A 21,798-nucleotide genomic window follows, 5' to 3' on the forward strand; every position below is an offset into this window, starting at 1 on the left:
ATATCCAGCATCTGCATATCCGATGAGGGTGGCATCTTGCCTTGATTGATAAAACAAACCAAGATCTTTTGTTCCTCGTAGATATCGTAGTAAGTGTCTTACTCCTTTCCAATGTCTCTTCGTTGGTGCGTTGCTAAACCTGGCTAACAAATTCACAGAAAAAGCTATGTCTGGTCTAGTATTGTTAGCTAGATACATTAGAGCCCCAATTGCACTTAGATATGGTACTTCAGGACCAAGGACATCCTCGTTTTCCTCTCGAGGTCTAAATGGATCATATTTCATAGTCAAAGACCGAACAATCATCGGGGTGTTTGTTGGGGTCGCTTTGTCCATGAAAAAACGTTTTAACACTCTTTCGGTGTAGTTAGACTGATGGACGAAAATACCATTATTTAAGTGCTCAATTTGCAATCCAAGGCAAAATTTAGTTTGTCCAAGGTCTTTCATCTCAAATTCTTTCATCAAGTATTTTGCAGTTATTTCAAGTTCATTTGGGGTTCCAATGATATTCAAGTCATCAACATAAACTGCAACAATTGCAAACCCTGATTGTGATCTCTTAATGAAAACACAAGGACTGATTTGATTATTCTTGAACCCTTCTTTCATAAGGTATTCACTAAGACGATTATACCACATCCTCCCAGACTGTTTTAATCTATAAAGTGACCTTTTTAATTTTATGGAAAGTAAATGTCTAGGCTTGTGGTTTACTGGTAATTTTAGTCCATCTGGGACTTTCATATAAATATCTGTATCGAGTGACCCATATAAATATGCGGTCACTACATCCATCAATCGCATCTTTAGTCCTTCTGAGACTGTCAAGCTTACCAGAAATCTTAACGTAGTTGCATCAACTACGGGAGAATATGTCTCCTCATAATCAATCCCTGGAATCACAACAAGAAAAGGGCCGTTTTGCGACGGAAATAATTCGTCGCAAACTGGCAAAATTCCGTCGCAAAGTGACTTTGCGACGGATTTCCGTCACAGGCATGGCGTCGCTCGAACTTTCGTAGCAAACAGTCCTTTTGTGACGGAATATCCGTCGCAAAACGAATTGCGACGGATTTTGCGACGGAAAGGTAGTTGTAGCTGAAAACAACATTTGCGACGAAAATTCCGTAGCAAGAGGAATCATTTTGCGACGGAATATTCCGTCACAAATTTTGCGACGGAATGTATTTCCGTCGCAAAATGGATTCTTTTGCGACGGAATAGTCCGTCACAAATTTTGCGACGGAATGTAATTCCGTCGCAAAATGGAGTTTTTTGCGACGGATTATTTTCCGTCGCATGTGTGCGACGGAAAATAATCCGTCGCAAAATACTCCATTTTGCGACGGAATTACATTCCGTCGCAAAATTATTGTAATTTTAATTTTTTTTTTTTTTGTATTTTGTTTTTTTTTCCTGGAACCTGTATTCCTGCAATCCTGTTTAATTTTTTTGTATTTTGTTTTGTTTTCCTGGAACCTGTATTCATGCAATCCTGTTTAATAAAATACGTGCATTTAAAATAATTTCAGTCAAAAAGTCCACGCCCTAACATAATTCAAATATATACAACACGTAGCCGTAACTACCAAGTACGGTACATGATATAATTTTTTAAACTACAATGTCATCCATATACAAAAATCGAAAAATGACACCTAACTAAACACAAGCTGGCTGTCCTTGGCCTGCACCACCACCACCACCACCACCCGGGTCGTTCCTGGGGTCTCGAATCTGAGGCTGAATCGTAGAACAAGTGAAAGGAGTGGTCAATCCTGTAAATCTACTGGCTAACTCCTCTAAGAACTCCTTGTTCTTCCTCTCGATTTCAGCCATCCGTTCTGCCACTCGAGCCTCCACTCGAGCATCGAGCTGTTCCGCCACACGGCTATCGATCTGGCTCTCAATTGCTTCCACCCTCTCATTCAACTCCTTGTGGAAGTTTTCCTGCATTTGAGTTATGACCGACGGTACGTATTGGCTGGAAGAACCCGATCCTCGTCCCCTAGATGTGCCGTAGTACAAGTCAGCACCAACACCAAGACCTCTAACACGACCCTTCTTATTACGACCACCAGCCGCCTCAAAGAAAATTTCATTTTCAGACAGTTGGGAACCCTGGGTTCTTGATTCCTCCTGTCTGTGTTGGTACGCCTCCTGTAACAAACAAAGGATATACAATGCAGAAATAAAAATAAAGAATGAGAACCAATAGTTTGAGGCTTGATATAGTTCATAAGTGGCAATATAGGTTCACTAGGTCCTAAAACTAGGAAAATTGGGTGAAAATGGGGCGTTTTTGGTTCTAACTTGTCTATTTCTCACATTTGTTATCTAATGAACCTATTTTTGACCTTAATACACCTAACTAACATAGTTACTTGAGTTTGAGGCTTGAAATTGTTTATAAGTGGCAATATAGGTTCACTAGGTCCTAAAACTAGAAAAAATGGGCGAAAATGGGGCGTTTTTGGTTCTAACTTGCCTATTTCTCACATTTGTTATCAAATGAGCTTATTTTTGACCATAATACACCTAAATAACATAGTTACTTGAGTTCGAGGCTTGAAATAGTTCATAAGTGGCAATATAGGTTCACTAGGTCCTAAAACTAGGAAAATTGGGTGAAAATGGGGCGTTTTTGGTTCTAACTTGCCTATTTCTCACATTTGTTATCTAATGAACCTATTTTTGACCTTAATACACCTAACTAACATAGTTACTTGAGTTTGAGGCTTGAAATTGTTTATAAGTGGCAATATAGGTTCACTAGGTCCTAAAACTAGAAAAAATGGGCGAAAATGGGGCGTTTTTGGTTCTAACTTGCCTATTTCTCACATTTGTTATCAAATGAGCTTATTTTGACCATAATACACCTACCTAACATAGTTACTTGAGTTCGAGGCTTGAAATAGTTCATAAGTGGCAATATAGGAAACAAGTGGCTTGAAAATGGGCGAAAACTAGTTATTACCGCAATTTCCTTCGCTCTTTTGTTCGCAGGAACCTTCCCTTTCCCGGGCACCTCCTTGAAGTGTGTATGCAAGAAGAGATCAGGTGCTGATGGAAGCTTCCCTTGATTCTTTGCCGCCTTGCAATGTGAACAAGTGAACAGTATTATTAGATACAAATGTAATTAAGCACATATAAATACGTACATTCAATTTTTTATACAACAACTTACCAGCTTTTTTGCATGTTGTACCGCAGAGATGGAACCTTGAAAATGGGTCGGTTCTATTTCATTATCCATAGAGCCAGATCGTCGGTTCAATCTGTTCTGTGCTGACCTCTTCTTGTAAACGTCATCCACTTGGGGAATATCCATCATCATCTTGTGGATGTCTTTTGAGATCCAGTCTGGCTTTCTCCCTCCCATCCTTTTAGTGACGTTGTAGAACATTTGTCGCAACCGAGTTGCAGCATAAGTATCAAACGCCCTACGCACTTGCCCCTCCAAAGCAGGTGCCCAACTGTAATGTTGCTGAATATACAAAAAACTCTATTAGTTACATATTCATTTGGTTAAATTTATGACACCTATTATTTATAAGTTAAACTTATACCTTGAACAAGGTGAACCAATGTTCCTTGGTGGGACCTTCAACCTCGCTGTAGTTCTTCCAAGGAGCTTTGTAGTAGCCTTGAATTACATCAGTGACATTCCCCTTTACAGCGTCATTATCAAACCTATGAAACAAGGGTATTTGTATTAGCATTATATGAATAACAAATCAGAATTTGCCCTTTTCATTTAACATCTTACCAGAGCATAGAAGGTTCCAACACCGGCATGTTAGACCCGGTTGAGCTAGGTTGCTCAAGCTGAGTGTCATCCGTATCCATACTCGAACGGTGCACGGTACTCGGCTCCGCCTCTGAATGAGGGGTGGGTACCTGAGTGTCACCCAACCTGGTGGCATCCTCGGTGATGGTAACCGGAACAGGAACCTGCAAGTGATAAGAAGGAAACTCTCTGCTCTTGCTTGATTTCTTCTTCGGATCACCCCGTTTACCCATTGATACCTGCATCATATTCATTTCACATGATAGGTTTTTCAATTAACAACAAATATAACATCAAATTGAATATAACATCAAATTAAATCACAGTTAAACCAAGATACGCATCCAAAAGCAAAAATTAAGTTTCATTGTCTAGAGTGTTCGATCTTACAATGACACCAACCATGACAAGGTTAATACAACAAATTGAATACAACGACAGAATCATTGTTAGCCTAATCAAGACTCTCATCACTACTGTCATCAATATTCTTGTTACTACTAGATTTACTGCTGTACTCATCACTACTATCGTCTAATATGACATCGCCCAAACTATCCTCATCACTGTCACTGGAACCAACACTTGATTCATCTTCCTCACCATCTGATTCATCAGACATCAGTACAACGTCTTCGGAGTCAGAGCCATCAGATTCATCACCGTCGTCATAACCTAAGATATCATCTGGTGGACAAAGTGTTGAATGTTCCTGAGCTGCTATTGCCTGCAACACCTACGCTCTCATACATCCAGCTACGCTCTGTTCGTTTCATTGTCACAACTTCTACACAACTCACGCATATAATCATATCAGTCACAAACAATAGTAGCAAAGTATCAAGCTAAGTTCTTTTCTTCATAAAATCAAACCTACATGAGGTTTTAGATGACATATATCCAGGGGTCCTTACCACTCCAACCTAACCCATCCTTGGACATCTTATCTCACTAGTGAATGTATGCCTAGTTTTCAATTCTATAGAAAATCCGACAGCATATCCCTACAGTTCTCCAAGTACACGATGTAGGTAATTAAACACACCAACATATGTACCCAGAAAACATTGTAGAGAAATGAGACGCCAAGATATTCCATAGAATCAAAAACATTGCATACATTCACCACCTAAAGTGAGATTAAACGTCAAAGGACAGTCCCAACCGGGGACTATTCAAGACATACTCCTAATGTGTATGTCTTGAACGGGTATCTAGGAATAAGAAGATGCAAATGCTTTCAAATCTTAGTGAACATATATAATTAACATACATACCATAATTGTTTAATTTAAACAAGTTTAAAGCAAGTGATGAAACACATATAATTAACACACAATTACCCACATTCAAATAAACATACATACACTAACATGTATTTTTAAATTAACATATATTTTAAACTAATCTAACATATATTTTAAACTAATCTAACATATATTTTAAACTAAACTAACATACATTATAAACTAACTAACATATATTTTAAACTAAAATAACATACATTATAAACTAATCTAACATATATTTTAAACTAAACTAACATACATTAAACTAATTCTAACATTGCAATATATCTTAAAAATTAAACTAATTCTAACATTGCAATATAAATTAAACTACACTACACTAAACACAAGTAATTAAATAATAAAATTTAGTTACAAATTAAATTAAAAAACATAATTAGAAAAAGTTAGGGTTTACATTAAAATTAAATTGAAAACAAAAACAAAGGGGGATAGTGGAATACTCACCGGGATTTGAGGGTGTTGTGGCGGAAATCCGGCTGCCGGAAGGAGGGTGGTGTGGTGGCTGCACACCGCCGGCGAACGGAGGGGCGTGAGTGGGCTTGAACGGAGGGGGTGGCGTGGGTGGGCGTGAGTGCGCGTGAGTGGGAGTGAACGGAGGGGGTGGGCGTTAGTAGGTGTGAGTGGCCGGATTCCGGTCGTTCCGGTGGCGACAGCGGCGGTGAAGTGGCCGGATTTTCTTTCTCTCTCTACGCTTTCCTCTATCTCTCTCTACGCTTTCCTCTTTCTGTTCTTCGTTTTCTTTTTCTCTCTCCTTCAGCGAAACTTCAGTTTTTTTTAAAAAAATTTAAAAACTTTTTGCGACGGAATTTCCGTCGCAGAATCCGTCGCAAAATGTTTTTTTTTATTTTTTTTTTAATATTGTTTTGCGACGATTATTTCCGTCGCAAACAAACTTTTGCGAGGGAATAAATTCCGTCGCAAACTTTGCGACGGAATTTCCGTCGCAAAAGTTTGTTTCCGTCGCAAAGTTGCGACGGAATTTATTCCCTCGCAAATTAACCCTTTTTGCGACGGAATTGTAGTCCGTTGCAAGGTTTCCGTCGCAAAATGACCTATTTCTTGTAGTGAATTTGAGAAAAACCTTGGGCTACAAGTCTTGCCTTGTATCTAACAATTTCATTTTTCTCATTTCGTTTTCTCACAAATACCCACTTGTATCCAACTGGCTTTACACCTTCTGGTGTAAGGGTTATTTTTCCAAACACTTCTCGTTTTTCGAGTGACTTTAACTCTGTCTGCATTGCCTCTTTCCATTTTGGCCAATCATGCCTGCAACGACATTCTTCCACTGTTCTTGGTTCACTATCATTTTCGTCAGATGCCATTTCAATTGCAATGGAATATGCAAATATTTCATTTACGATAACATCATTTCTATTCCAATAATTCCTGGTAGAAACAAAGTTTGAAGTTTCATTGTTATCGATGTCATGGTCATCTTGTTCATCCCCTTTCGGATTATCATCTTTTTCTCTATTCTCATCTGTACTGTGTCTTTCTTGACCTTCCGTAAGGGGAATGTTGTTGATCTCATCAGGTCTTTTTAATTTTCTTGGTTTAGAGTCTTTTGAACCAAGTGGTCTTCCACGCTTTCGGCGTGCTAGAGATTCATTTTCAGTGATCTTATCACCAGATGGAATTTCAATTCGTGCAGGGGCATTTTCAGCTGGTATATGTGATTTTGTCACTTTCTTTGCATCTATAAATGCATCAGGCAGCTGATTTGCAATGCTTTGTAAATGAACAATTTTCTGAACTTCTTGTTCACACATATTTGTTCGTGGATCAAACATTGACAATTGTGTTGCATTCCAAATGATTTCTATTTCTTTTTTTCGTGGGTCCACTTTCTCTCCCCCTAAGGCTGGGAATACTGTCTCATTGAAATGACAGTCGGCAAATCTGGCCGTAAATAAATCACCGGTCATTGGTTCAAGATATTTAATTATGGAGGGTGATTCAAACCCAACATAAATTCCCAGCCTTCTTTGTGGACCCATCTTTGTTCGTTGGGGTGGAGCAATAGGAACATACACCGCACAACCAAAAATTTTTAGATGTGAGACATTAGGTTCTCGACCAAAAACTAATTGTAGTGGTGAGAACTTATGATAAGCAGTTGGTCTCAACCTAATTAGCGTTGCCGCATGTATTATGGCATGACCCCAAGCAGATGAAGGCAATTTTGATCTCATCAATAATGGCCTTGCAATCAATTGTAGTCTCTTAATTAATGACTCAGCAAGTCCATTTTGTGTATGAACATGAGCTACTGGATGTTCTACAACAATTCCAATCGACATACAATAATCATTAAATGTTTGGGATGTAAATTCCCCAGCATTGTCAAGCCTTATTCTTTTTATTGTATGGTCTGGAAATTGTGCTCTTAGTTTAATAATTTGAGCAAGGAGTTTTGCAAAAGCAACATTTCTACTGGATAAGAGACTTACATGTGACCATCGAGTTGAGGCATCAATTAATACCATAAAATATCGGAATGGTCCACATGCAGGATTAATTGGTCCACAAATGTCTCCTTGAATCCTCTCTAAAAATGTTGGAGATTCAGTAGCAATTTTGTTCATAGATGGCCTTATTATTAATTTGCCAAGTGAACATGCAGAGCATGTTAATTCATCTGATCGAGGGATTTTGACATTCCTAATTGAATGTCCTACTGAATTTGCTATAATCTTGTGCATCATTCCTGTACCAGGATGACCCAAACGATCATGCCATAAATTTAGCAGATTCTTATTATCTAACTTCTGGTTAGATATCGAATTTATTTCAACTGGTCGTATATCTATATGATATAACCCTGAAGAATATGCTGGCAATTTCTCATACACATGTTTCTTGCCATGTTTTTCTGCCGTGAAGCATAAATATTCCTTTTGATCCACTATCATTGTTTCTAAATGAAAACCATTTTGACGCACATCTTTAAAACTTATAAGATTTCTTCGAGATTTACTCGAATATAAAGCGTCATTAATGATTAATTTTGTTCCATTTGGGAGTATTATGCAAGCTTTTCCAGAACCTTCTATTAGCTTGGCTGACCCAGAAATGGTATTAACATTTGCTTGAAACAATCTTAACTTTAAAAAATATTTTCTATCCTTCAGAATAGTGTGTGTTGTTCCACTGTCCAAAAGGCATTGAAATTTGGAACCAACTTCGGGCAGATCCATATCTTCATAAAATAATAAGTATAAGATTAGTTTAAGATAATTAAACTGGACTTACTTTATTAATGATGAAAAATTAAAAGTACATAACTTGAACATGAAAAAAAAACATACAAGAAAAGTACATAATGAAAACATAATACATATCATAGTAATTGATGAATTATCTAAACATGATTATTCTTTCCAAAGATAAATTCACCACCAGCTTCACCATTGTCTATGTGGAAATCAGACACATCAAGGCTAATTCCAGGGACATTTTCTTCATTAACATAATTTGTTTCGGCATGTTTTTCTTTCCCTTTAATGGAAGCCTGGTATAGTTCTACCAGATGTTTGGCCGTACGACAAGTACGTCCCCAATGTCCAGTCATGCCACATCTATAACATGTGTCTTTTCCTTTTGTGGTGGCTTGATTTTTGTTTCCTTGTTGATGCCCCCTTTGAGTGTTGTTTCTAGGGGGAAATTGGCCTCTACCACGGCCATAACCACGTCCACGGCCACGTCCACGGAAATTTCCACGACCTCTGCCACGGTTATTATATTTTCCACGTCCACCTCTATGAGCAACATTTGTCTCAGGTGGATTTGAGCTTTCTACAGCATTTGTTTCATTGAATGCTTGAGACCCAGTTGGTCTTAGGTTGTGATTCTTCAACAGAAGATCATTATTCTTTTCAGCAACCAATAATGTAGAAATAAGCTCAGAATATTTTGCAAAACCTCTTTCACGGTATTGCTGTTGCAATACAATGTTGTTAGCATGGAATGTAGAGAGTGTTTTCTCTATCATTTGCACTTCAGTGACTGGTTGATCACAATATCTCAATATTGATACGATTTTATATAGTGATGAATTATAATCACTGACAGATTTAAAGTCCTGAAATCTCAGGTTTGTCCACTCAAATTGTGCTGAAGGAAGGAGTACCCTTTTATGGTGGTCATATCTTCCTTTCAGGCTATCCCATAGTTCTTTGGGATTTTCCACCATTAAATACTCAGTTTTTAAACTATTATGTAAATGGTGCCTTAAGAGAACTATAGCTTTTGCTTTCTCTTGATCAGTAGGAACTTTAATTTGAGCAGGGGCATCTTTTTCGCTTCCTGGGATGGTAATTTCTTTGATTGTATGTTCCAATCCCTGAGCCTTTAAATTCATTTGGGCATCAACTGTCCATTCAAGATAATTATGTCCGGACAAGTCTAATACGTCAAATTGTCTTTTCATCAAGTCTCCCATTTTAACTACAATCAAATAGGTAATTATTATTAAGCCAATTAAGCAAGTGATAATTAAAGTAATCAAATTGTAATCATAATAATAATCCATTTAAAACATATTTGCTTCTCCCCCTTGGGTTATTATTATGATTTACATAAATTTAAGCTAAAATTAAACATGATAATTACTTTAGTTAAACAACGACAACAACAAATATAACAATAACAATGATAATAATAACAATAACAATAAATACTACTACTATTACTATATCACCGACAACAACAACAACAATAATAATATTAATATTAATGACATACATTAATGATAAGACAAAAGGAACATTTATTATAACAAAATGCACTTATAATCTACCTAGAAGACAAAAAAAACTTGAAGTACTACGGAGATTACATGCATGAATTCCCTTTGTCGAAAAACCGAGCGCTACTTATGTAAAATGATGAAAATCATCATTGCCATTAATAAAACTACTAGGGCCATAATTAAAACTAAATATAGTTTTAATTTCCTTAAATCTTCTTCAAAGGTAAAGGGGTGTGGTGGTTGTCGGTTGTCGACGGGGAACATGGTGTGTGACCGGTGTAGATGGAGGAAGAAGAAGAGGAGATAATTTGGGTAAAGTTTAAGGAGGGGATAAGGTTTGTATGGTGAAATAAGGGGGTGTAATCCGCCTTTTATAGGGGGGTAAATTATCCGTTTCAGCTTTACACTACTGTAAAAATATCATACAATGTTCTAGTAGACTGGTAAAATAATTGTAATCAAACTATTAATATTTACAAACGTAAATAAGTATCACACTGGGATGCAAGCCGTAGTGGTCCGAGAACCCTAATCTATTCATGAGGTCAAGGGTTCGAAAACTGAAAGAAACATAAAAGTGTGTAATCTAAAAATTAAATAAATATAAAGGCTGCATCATTTTTTTTTCATTTCAGTAATTATGCACAAGTAAGTAAGTATAAACATGATTTGTGTGACCATGAAATTTACTTTATTAACATGCATACAACAAATATTTCCACATGCAAAAGTAATTATATATTACTTTCTATAACCATGCATGAGAGTTACCAAACTAAATATCATAAATAAGGTATGTATTGATATCCTCATTTTTATCAACATGGCTAATTATGTAGAGTAATTTTGTGGAGAAATATATTATGAGTTTCTGGTATAGAGGATCCCATATGGGCAACTATAGAGCATACTCCTCAAAATATATTTTGTGAAAGAAATTGAATCTTTGTAAAAATTGGATAATCGGTATAAGTATACCTGATTGAAGATGGTGCTGATAACGTGTTATGAAATATATAGAAATTAGAGGATTAAGAGAAGAAGGTAATAAGAGAAGTATTACTACTTTTATGTATTACTCTTGGTAATATTTTGTGTATCATACAAGTGAAATTACATGGCTATTTATAGTAGTAAAAACCACTATTACATTGTGGGCTATAACCTTAGAGGGTGGCAATTAGGGTTGGCTACTACATTAAATGTAATGAAGAAATTGGAGTGTGGACATTCACACCTTGACTAAATTAATTAACTCTTAACAATCAGTTCTTTTATCTTTTTCTTTTTCTTTTTTTTTTTTTTTTTTTTTTTTGGCAATTTTGAAAGGCCTCATTTTCAGTAAATCCTACCGACCTCATTCAATGAGGAATTAAGTGTGTGCAGAAAATTCAGGGGAAAACAACCTTGGTTAGTTTACCATATATTACGTACAGTGGGCCGATAGCTAACATTAGTAGGTCATTCTTTTTACTGTAACAAAAAGGAGTGTTATTCATCTAAGCAACACTTAAGTATCAACACTCGTACATTTTATTGCTTTATTACGTGACTTTATGTGGCCAGATCCGGCGTACGAGTGTATCAAACAACATGGCACAAAAGGTATGCCGATGGGGCATGGGATGTGCATGGACATCATTTTCAAGATTTGGCACGAGTCAATGGGCTGACACATTAATCTGTTGAAACCCATTGTAAATCCACATGTGATTGTCCTATATTGGAGTAAAATAAAAGATGATTCCACTTTATTACTACCTCCGTTACATATTATTTGCAACGATTAGACATTTTTTCTCTCTACTTTATGTCAAATCGTTGCAAATAATGTGTAACGGAGGTAGTATGTAGAAGAGTTACTCCTACTATCATCAATTGGTTTTAAAATGGAATTTTCTTTGGCCTTATTTGTGGACCGAACTTTGCTCCTCCTTGGATTGGGTTGAGATTTGTTCATGAAAGATCATGTAGTTTTAATCAATGTTTGAATCTATTTAATTTCGACTCAAGTTTAGGTTATTTAGGTTAATTTAAACATTTGCTTTAACTAACTATCTATAGTTGTCTCTTTGGATCGAATGTGCCTCAAAGCAAGGTCATTTTTTTGCCATATGTGTATACTCTACTAAACAAAGAGAAACATGTATGAATTGGAATCGCCTAGAAGCCAAGCTAGTTCTTGGATAGTTCCAATTGATACAAAATAGGTTTATCCAAAGATCTCGAGTTTGGATGAAGCCACCTTAACCAAAGGCCTCGAGTTCATATACCTCCACTTGCTACAAGAGCATCCTAATACACAAACCATGTCCCTATTCAAATTCAGATTAGTCAAGGTATGATAAGTCCGGATTACATAACCGAGTCAAGTTATCTTAGCCCAAAAAAAAAAAAAAAAAAAAAAGGGATTCCATCCCAATGATTTACCTTGGGGAAATGATTAATCAATACTTTATATAAAGTAAACAAAATTTAAATATGGTTGGACTTTGCCATAATCACAAGAAGAATATTGCACCATTTATGAAGATATCCCTCCCCATGCTCCCACCGGTCTCTACACACTACATTATAAAAGAACAACATCCATAGCTTTCAAATCACTCTCACAAGAAATCATACTATTCCCAACTTTTTCCATAAATGCTTTTCATACATTATTATTATTAACCCTTTTTTTCCACAACTTTCCCAAGTACACTACTACAATAAGTCTACTACTATTTATTTCCACCACCTTTCTCTCTTATATGATCAAATATATATAACACCAACATTACAACCTTATATCACACAACAAGTTGTCCCTCTTATCATTTTAACATTTTATCGTAAACAAACATACACAGTCAAAATGGGAAAAACATTCGAAGAGATAAAACATACGACGGTCCAAGTAAATGGCATAAACATGCATTATGCTGAAAAGGGTGAAGGACCAATTGTACTATTACTTCATGGTTTTCCAGAGTTATGGTACTCTTGGAGACACCAGATTACTGCCCTAGCATCCAACGGTTACCATGCAATTGCTCCAGATCTAAGGGGTTTTGGTGACTCTGATATTCCACCTTGTAGTTCAAATTATACTTGCTTTCATTTAGTTGGTGATCTTATTGGGCTTCTTGATCTACTTGATGTGGATCAAGTCCTTCTTGTGGCCCATGATATGGGTGCTATGGTGGGCTGGTATCTTTGCATGTTTAGGCCCGATAGGATTAAGGCCTTTGTCTCTCTTTCGGTCCCGTTTCGGCCCAGGAACCCTAAGTTGAAGCCCATTCAAACTCTCAGAGCTTTTTTGGGTGATGATTACTATATGTGCAGATTTCAGGTTAATTCTCTCACTTTTTCTCTTTTATTACTACTTAGCTTCCTTCTAATTTGCTTGATTGTTGTTTTTAATCATGAAGTTTAAAGATAAGTAGTTTTACTTTAATTATTTTAACGACGTAGTTAACTTTACTAGCTAAGCTCACTGATGATATTTTGTTGTGTTTTCGACTTACCAGCTATTAAGTTTGTAACGAGACATAAGAAAACACAACTTTACCAGCTAAGATTGTAACAAGACATAAGAAGAAAAAAAAAAAAAAAGACGACTTTACTAGCTAAGTTAGCAATCGACATACGTTTCTTTCCCGCCTTTTTTAATTAAATATATATTTTAATGTCAACTAGTTTGTTCGATTAAGTGGTCCCATCAACTTAGTCTTTGTCAATTGATGTATTTCTAAAATAAGCTTTTATAAGAACTTTCTAAATCGTTCACTTAATTGAATGAACCACACATTAGTGGTCACTAATATCATAAAGCCGAACTGTATTATCGAACAATAATAAAAAGATAAGGAAACCACAATAATATTGCCAACCATGAGATGGTGATGCATAAGACTTTTAACATCTAAATATCATGCATGATTGAATTTGTATGCAACTACTTTAACTTCCATCAACTATTGGCTAACAACTTCCTCCCTTTAACATACATCACTTTCTATATAATCATTTACTCTCGAGTCTCTAATCCACTTTTCTATTATTATACTCGTATAGTAAAGGCTAAATGACTAACATGTTAATTATATATGATCGATCTTAATAATATCTTTCTTAAATAAAATCCTTTATTGTCATTTTATCAAGAATATGATATTTTAACGTGGTTAAAAATTTATAAAAAAAAAAGTGGTGAAAACAAAAAATTGTTCTCTTACTATCCCATATACTATTTGGATATCAGACGTCACGTTGGATTTTGCATTGAATGATACTTCAACCTCTTTATTTGAAAATTCGCGGTCCTCCTTCTATCCTAAATCATCTAGAAATATATTAAATTTTTTACGTAAAAATATCAATACACTATTACTGCGTACGAATTATTTGTTTGTTTATAAATATACAAAGAGAGGTGGGGGAGCCAATTGCAAAATCATTTCGGGTGATGTCGCATATATATGATGCTAGTTCATGAATGTGATATTAATGAGAATAGGCAATTTGGTACAACTGGTCTAATCCGTGAAACTTGAACTGCGTTGCATGCATGGGCTCCATCTCTGCTACTTCAACCCCATTTAGAGTAAGATTATGTCATGCGTGCTAATGTGCTATCAATGTATGCCAACCAAGGCAGCTCAATAGCAATTGCAATGTCGGTTTTTATGAATTATTCGCTCCATCCCTTAATATTTGTCGTATATTCTAATTTATACTTTTTTAAGAGTTGTATTGAGTTGGTAGATAGTTTTATCCTTTAACATGTGATGTAGGAAATAATGTAGAGAAATAATATAGGAATCATGCATGCAAATCAAGAAGAAAATTGGGACAATTGGAGTAGGAATATAATGATTCTTAAAGTGTTTCTCAAACTAATTCCTAAAAAATTTAAGGTGTGTCCAAAAATAAGTAATCTTGTATAGTCAATGACATGATGATTATATTTTCATAACAAAACAACAATGTTAATTTTAAAAGAGACTTTATTACTCCATATTATGTACTCCGTACTTATTTATCAAAAAATGTTAGTTTCAAATAAAAGAAATGGATAGAATACAAATTTTGATTTGAATTACTCCTGTTATAATAGCTGTCTTTGAATTGTAATTTTAAAGTTGACCAAATAATTAGGTTTGACCACTGGTTCAATTGTTTCTGAGTCCTGACTATGTATTTATTCTGGCTGATAAGTAAATACTGTAACATCAGTAAATTGTACAACCAACTTCTTTATTGCACATTTGCGCTCAGACAAAAAAATTCCCTCCTTTAAATAAGTAAAATATTTTCTCAAAGCAATTTTGTACCTCATATTTGGGGTCAATTTTTTTTATTTTAAAATGTCAACCCACTTGATCTCAACAATTAACTACATTGAACTACTCATTTAATTTTCTAATATTATATACTTTTCAAAACGGTTTGATTTAAAATGCATAACAAAATCATATTTTGTGATGTTTGATATATGTTTAATAGTTTATTCATTATTAGTGTTGCATATGTTTAATTTATATTCGCATTAAATACATGTTGGTGAGTGTTTAATTAAGGCCTATGCATTTAGCCATTTAGGTGTGTGAACGTCTAAGTTGAATTATTATCTTCTGATTGCAAGTTGTATCATGATTATTGAATTTTATGTGTTTTGCATTCATTTCACATGGTATACGACTAATATGAATGTTCATTCATATGTGTTGTCCAAATCACAATTCGGCTCTCATATTAAAAATTAATTAATAAATAAGTCTTAATAATTCGGTTTTACTTGTTTATAAACTTATATTCTTTTTTAAATAAAATGATACAAAAATAAATAAGTCCATAAAACATTACAATGGATTGCTTCCATATTAATTATTGCGATTAAGATATAGTAAATCACTTTAAAATAGGGCTACATTTAACATGTTCGCCCTTAATTATATGTTCACCACGTTAAATATTCAATAAAACATCCCTTTCTTATACATAACTTTTGTAAAATGTAAAATCTAAAGTTTGTCATATATTTTTTTTTTAGTGGGGAGGATTTTCAAAGTAATCTAACATTTTCTAATTTTGTAGGAACCTGGAGATATTGAAGCTGAAATAAAAGAATATGGTGTGAAGCATGTCTTGAAGAAAATACTGACGTCACGTGATCCAGGTGCACCAATGCTGCCCAAAGGAAAAGCTTTTGGTGACTACCCTGATAATTCTATAACCTTGCCTTCTTGGCTATCTGAGGAAGATATCAACTACTATGCGTCCAAATACGAGCGCAATGGCTTCACCGGTCCTTTGAACCACTACCGGAACTTGGACTGGTATTGATCTCAAACTCGAGTTCCAAAAAAAAAAAACATGTTGTACAACGTGATTATTTTAGAACAGAGAGAGTATTACGAAATATTGTCAACATAGAAAGTGAGACTTGAGTTCTTAAAGATTATTATTTTTGATTTGTTTGATGGATATTTGATGCAGGAACTGGGAGCTGACGGCACCTTGGACAGGCGTGCAGGTAAAGGTACCAGCGAAGCTAGTCGTGGGAGACTTAGACATGGTGTATAATATGATCGGAGTTAAGGAATATGTGCACAAAGGAGGGTTCAAGAAAGACGTGCCTTTGCTCGAGGAAGTAGTGGTGTTGGAAGGAGTTGGTCACTTCATCAACCAAGAGAAAACTAAGGAAGTCAATGAGCACATCATTGAGTTCTTCAGCAAGTTTTAATCTTTCATCTTGGCTCTTGTGTTTTTCTTGAACGGGGTGGTATGTACGAAATCGTTTGTTTAAATGTAGTATGGTTAATGGTTCTTCTGAACCTTTTATCGTCGTGTGTTTTCTCATAAACAATAAGAAACTCTAGGTTCAATGTTATGTTCTTGTACACTGGAGTAGAGTAATCTTATTGTAGATTTGCAGTACTAATGTAAAAATGTGTAGTTTTATTTATTTATTCTACTGGTCAGTGGTCACTACTGTTAGTCCTATATGGTATATTAAGTTTGTTTTTACATTTATTCTTACACAAATGTCTTTGGTTGTAATAGCATTGCCACAGTTACAATGCAAGTTATTGCGCGCCTATGCCAGCTACCATACCAGACAGGCAGACAGTCGGACACACAGGATGTTTGCGGCTGAAATATATGCCCTTCACACATGCGCATGTTTGGGAGCACCATTCTCTTGTTCTTGATGAGTCGATGCAAGGATAGCTAAACTGTAATCGCCCAAGTATTGCATTCAAAAATTTACACTATACTTCTATAAAGTACTTCATATTTCAAATCTGGTAAAACAATAGGTAAATAACAAGAGAAAACCTTTTGACAAGCAAGAAAACCTTGAAGACTAAATAACAATTACGTCACATACCCAAAGCCACAAGCCTAAGTTGTTCTGCACTCGACGACTCAACCTCCAAGTATATCTGATAAACACAAATTAATAAAACAGAATGCAGTTCTAGGCGTGCTATTTTTCCAACTGTAACCCCTTTCTCATCACATCCCCAACAATCACCTCCCACCGGCCAATACAACCTACTTCACCCCTTTCACTGCCATCAACGATCAACATCTATGGTCCAGCACAACACCATGACTGAAAGACACCACTGCCAAAAAAACAACACAACAGACCATTGTCGAAAAAGCAACATCACAGGTAACAGTACAGCTGCAACTATACATTCATCTCTACTTCGCCTCTCCTTTCACCCATAAGCCATAACAAACTAGAAGACATGGTGTACTGAACCACATACAGAAGATGCAAAAGCCATTAGAGCTCACCTAGTCACTTTTTAGATTTAGGATAGATAGGAGGAAATTTATGATGTGTAAGAGAATGGGACAAAGTGGGGAGACACAAGAATTTAAACAAATTGATGATGCTCAGATCATACAATGAAGAACGGAATGTGAGATGATACAGAAATGCAGAGACTAACATGGGGACTCTGGGGAGGAGGGAAGCATGATCTGCAATGGCACTGTTGAATTCAGTAACATGAGCAGTAATACGGTTAAAAATTACCAGTCATAATAAATACGAAATATGAAGAAAAAATTTAGCCCTCAAATGAAACCTCAAAACTTTTACTGCTTTAACTCTCTTTACCCATCTTATCCTGTCCATTATCCCAATGCCATCTGCAACTATAATTCAAAGTTCGGATAATAGCAGCTCGGGCTAATCAGCTATTAACAGCTCACATTAGCTAATCAAGGCAAAAGATAGCAGAAAAGTAAACGGAAACAAAAGGGATAAAAGACTGTCTCAAAATAATATGCCTCGCATGATATTTCATAAACAGAACTACAATAACCAAAAAAAGAGTAAAATCACAGTAGATATAAAAATAAGAGTAATAAAAATTAGATCTTGTCAATGATAGCTACTAACTCCAGCAAAACTCGAATAGCTGCAACTGGAAACAAAAGAGCTTTAAGAACAAGGTGAATAACTTAATTCCTGTATCCCCTGCTGTTCCTCCTTCCTCTAGCTTTCTCAAACTTCCTACCCTCTGATCGGATGTATGGCTTAGTGTGACTGTGTGGGACACCAGGAGCTTTGCCAAAGTGCTTAACTGCCTCTCTGGCATTCTTTGGCCCTCTGAGAAGAACCTGCAAACAAAACCAGAAATTATTATCTTACTCAAACACATATAAGTGTCAAGTCCCTATAATTAAACCCATTCCAAAAAAAAAAACATAAGCCAAGCACTAAAGTTAAGATTAAGCAAGCAACTAGCTTATTCCCGTATCAATTCATCAGAAAAAATGTAGGAATAGGCCAGGAGCCTTTGCATTGCATAAGGCTCTGCCAGGCCGCCATGCTACATAGACCGCCAGAACTACAGTAGTATCCCAAGGAAAACGAAGTCTCAGAAGTGAGCAGGACATGCAACAATAGTGTGAATTATTATAATTACAAGGGCATAAAGAAATACATAATCTTTGTATCTTCAATACATCAGATACATGTGCACACATCAACCCAACTTTAAACTTAAGCACAGCTATACTCCTTAGCATGGTCTGCACTATGAGCACATTTAAAAATGAAAATCACGGAATCTATAACAAGCAGTCGCTATGCACTTAATCCATGACTGCTACATGAGAGCATAATTTACATTTTTACTTTACAGAGTGAACGAGTTTAAAAACATCTTTTATTGGCTACTATTCAAATTCTAAGTGACAAGAGACATAAGATGATATATATATTTATATATATATACACCCAGGTATGGAGTAAGTATGCGTAGGACTCCTTCCGTCCTTTGTTTTAGCATATTAAGGGAAAAGAAAATTTATTTCAACCAAATCTCCCATAAATCACTTCTATTCCACGTCCACTTCATGGCCTAAGGCCCTATGCCAACAGGCAGCTTAGGGCTTGACAACCAAAATAACTGTTTTTAGAAAAAGGCAAGGCAGAGGTATCACAATTCACAAAGCATCTTTAAAACAAAGAGGCAAGGGAAAGCATGAGGCAGAGGCACACACATGGAAACAACACATAGTTTTGCAAGAATGGCATTACTTGGAAAATACAGGGTTCATACTAATTCAAACAATATGTAATACAATTTTGAATCAAACAAAGAGGAGAACATACAAAAAGGAGAACGTGTTGGTTGCGATTGTTTTATATAGTGACACACACATCTCAACTCATGAAGCACATAGGTTGCTTGATTGGTTAATAGCTATGAATAAAGGGTGCACATAAGGCATTAAACTTCTATGGAATCACAGCATTGAATATGTCTAACAAATGGCAAGAGAACTCCACTCATGTCTACAATGTTTATAGCTTAGATAGGAAATGGTTGAATTTGGAAGGAATAGATATTAGATAGTTCAAGCAGAGCTGCACCACTGATTGATGTCAGCAAGCTGTAAGCAATCCCACATAATCCTGGTACTTGCAGGAAACCAATCCTCTCTCTCCCTTAACTAAACCAGCCAGCTATTTCTTAATACATTTCTCACTAGTAGTGTGACCTGATGCTAGCGCCAAAGTAAAATCATAACCTAGAATGTCATTAAGTACAATTGGTTGCCTAGATGCCAAGCTGCCAACTAATGCACCTTATACTATATTGCCTATTCAATAGGAGGATGATTGGGTTACAAGTCTTACAACCCTTAACCTAAATATGAATGCATCTTTCCTTAATAAATGCACACAAATCATAGATATATACAAGTCGCAACATAAAAATAGGTGAATCAGTCATGTCTATCTAGCTAAATTCTAATCAGAAGCTATTTTGAAATATACTCCGTACCAAGAAGGCCAAAGACCTAAATTACATTATGGAAACAGCTGAATTAGAGCCAATAGGATGCCCACAAAAGAAAAACAATGTCTTCTATCATATTTGAGCTCACATACGAAACAAATTTATCATTCAATATGGTTGATATCCAATTCAAGTAATTATCCTACATCAAACAATCCCCACAATATACACCAAATCCTTAACTCATGACAGAAAACAGTTGCATAAACTACACAAATCAAACCAAATTCTCATGATAAACAATCAATTACGCAAAACAAAACATGAAACAGAAGCTTATCATCAACAATATCGAATCGAAGCGAAAGCTGATTGATAAAGAGTGAGGAACATACAGTGTTCTGTCCAAGAGGAGCCCTAAGAGCAAGCTGATCAAAAGTAAGACATTCACCACCAGCCTTCTCAATCCTTGCTCTAGCAGTCTCAGTAAACCTCAAAGCAGTCACCTTCAATGTCGGAACCTCGTACACTCGAATATCATCAGTCACTGTCCCCACTATCACCGCAACCTTGTCCTCCTAAACCCAATTCAACCCCACATTCAAAATTTCAAAAAAAAACCAAGAAAACACACAAATTCAGTCAAAATGTCAGTCAAAAGAGAGAGAAAATCACCTTCCCATTCATATACTTGATGAGACGAGACAGAGCAAGGGGAGCTTTGTTAGTCTTAGACATGAATAGCCTCTTCAAAACGACGGCGTTGAAGCTGCTACCAGTCCTACGAACGAGGAATCTGTAGAGCTTAACGAGGAGTTTAAGGTAGACATCGTTGGATTTAGGGGCTGTTCTCTTTGTCTTCTTCGACTTACCTCCTGCCTTCAAATCGATACCCTGTAATTCAACACAGAACTCTGAGTTAGAGATGAAGATACAACAATGGCTGAATTTAGAGAGAGGAAAGAGAAAGAGAGAATCACCATTGTTGTTGTTGTTGTTGTTGTCGCCGCTGCTCCGACTTACCTCAAGTTTGTGTTGGGGGCGATGAAATGTCGAAAGAAATGGGGGGATTATTAGGGTTTTTGGGGGACTCTGTTGTGATTGTGTGTTGCTGAGCCTCATCTGTCCTCCGTGGATCTCAATCTCAACCGTCCACGTGTAATTTTTTTTTTTTGGCAAACCTATTTTTTTTAAGGTAAGATACTAAGAGTCTTTTCACCTCACCTCTTAATTTCATTTCAGCTCCTAATTTCCTTATCTCATAAAATATTCATTTCAGCTCAATTATGTAAATGTGACCATGTCCAGTTTACCTTATTTTTACTTATTTAAAAAAAAAAAATAAGTTTAGATTAGGGGCCTGTTCACATCAGCTCTAATCAGTTCATTTCATTTCAGCTCCAATCAGTTCATTTCAGTTCAGTTCAGTTCAGTTTAGCTCCTAATTTCCCTCTCTCATAAAATCTTCAGTTCAATTCAGCTCCAATCAGTTCAGTTCAGTAAATGTGAACAGGCTCTAGATCAGATCAGAAATGATAAGTTCAGATCAGATCATCGTTTTATGTGCAATTTTTTTATCGCTAAATATCTTTAATTTCATAATGAAAAAAATTATGAAAATCACATATTAGTAAAATACACATTATTACAAATCTAACAAGAGCTCACTTGATATAT

At 35.9% G+C, this 21,798-nt stretch overlaps 3 protein-coding genes across 3 annotated transcripts; 1 reads left to right on the forward strand and 2 right to left on the reverse strand.

The window, feature by feature from the left end:
• Positions 1-1,620: 1,620 nt before the first annotated feature.
• On the reverse strand, positions 1,621-5,706 carry LOC145626545 (uncharacterized). Its single transcript, XM_081678994.1, has 6 exons — positions 5,551-5,706; positions 3,773-4,032; positions 3,573-3,696; positions 3,191-3,490; positions 2,981-3,097; positions 1,621-2,163 (listed from the first exon to the last, which is right to left on the reverse strand). The coding sequence occupies exons 2-6, from the start codon at positions 4,024-4,026 to the stop codon at positions 1,666-1,668; spliced, it is 1,293 nt and encodes a 430-aa protein (XP_081535120.1). The 5' UTR covers positions 4,027-4,032; positions 5,551-5,706; the 3' UTR covers positions 1,621-1,665.
• Positions 5,707-12,483: 6,777 nt separating this feature from the next.
• Positions 12,484-16,847, forward strand: LOC145626546 (epoxide hydrolase 1-like). The gene is made up of 3 exons (XM_081678995.1): positions 12,484-13,193; positions 15,941-16,182; positions 16,343-16,847. The coding sequence occupies exons 1-3, from the start codon at positions 12,717-12,719 to the stop codon at positions 16,587-16,589; spliced, it is 966 nt and encodes a 321-aa protein (XP_081535121.1). The 5' UTR covers positions 12,484-12,716; the 3' UTR covers positions 16,590-16,847.
• Positions 16,848-18,129: 1,282 nt separating this feature from the next.
• Positions 18,130-21,176, reverse strand: LOC145628786 (large ribosomal subunit protein eL18y-like). The gene is made up of 4 exons (XM_081681189.1): positions 21,102-21,176; positions 20,797-21,015; positions 20,517-20,699; positions 18,130-18,490 (listed from the first exon to the last, which is right to left on the reverse strand). Exons 1-4 carry the CDS (start codon positions 21,102-21,104, stop codon positions 18,332-18,334), a joined length of 564 nt encoding a protein of 187 aa, XP_081537315.1. The 5' UTR covers positions 21,105-21,176; the 3' UTR covers positions 18,130-18,331.
• Between the last annotated feature and the right edge of the window lie 622 nt (positions 21,177-21,798).

This window comes from Chenopodium album, chromosome 4, assembly GCF_948465745.1.
Source record: "Chenopodium album chromosome 4, dcCheAlbu1.1, whole genome shotgun sequence".
NCBI classification, from domain to species: Eukaryota; Viridiplantae; Streptophyta; class Magnoliopsida; order Caryophyllales; family Amaranthaceae; genus Chenopodium; species Chenopodium album.

Coding starts and splice junctions, on each gene's coding strand:
- LOC145628786 (XM_081681189.1), bottom strand. Junction 20,700..20,796: donor TCAAGTATATGAATGGGAAG/GTGATTTTCTCT, acceptor AATTGGGTTTAG/GAGGACAAGGTTGCGGTGAT. Junction 18,491..20,516: donor CTCCTCTTGGACAGAACACT/GTATGTTCCTCA, acceptor TTTTGTTTGCAG/GTTCTTCTCAGAGGGCCAAA.
- LOC145626545 (XM_081678994.1), bottom strand. CDS start 4,026: ATGGGTAAACGGGGTGATCCGAAGAAGAAATCAAGCAAGAGCAGAGAG. Junction 3,491..3,572: donor ATTGGTTCACCTTGTTCAAG/GTATAAGTTTAA, acceptor TTGTATATTCAG/CAACATTACAGTTGGGCACC. Junction 3,098..3,190: donor TACAACATGCAAAAAAGCTG/GTAAGTTGTTGT, acceptor TCACATTGCAAG/GCGGCAAAGAATCAAGGGAA.
- LOC145626546 (XM_081678995.1), top strand. CDS start 12,717: ATGGGAAAAACATTCGAAGAGATAAAACATACGACGGTCCAAGTAAAT. Junction 13,194..15,940: donor ACTATATGTGCAGATTTCAG/GTTAATTCTCTC, acceptor CTAATTTTGTAG/GAACCTGGAGATATTGAAGC. Junction 16,183..16,342: donor CACTACCGGAACTTGGACTG/GTATTGATCTCA, acceptor TATTTGATGCAG/GAACTGGGAGCTGACGGCAC.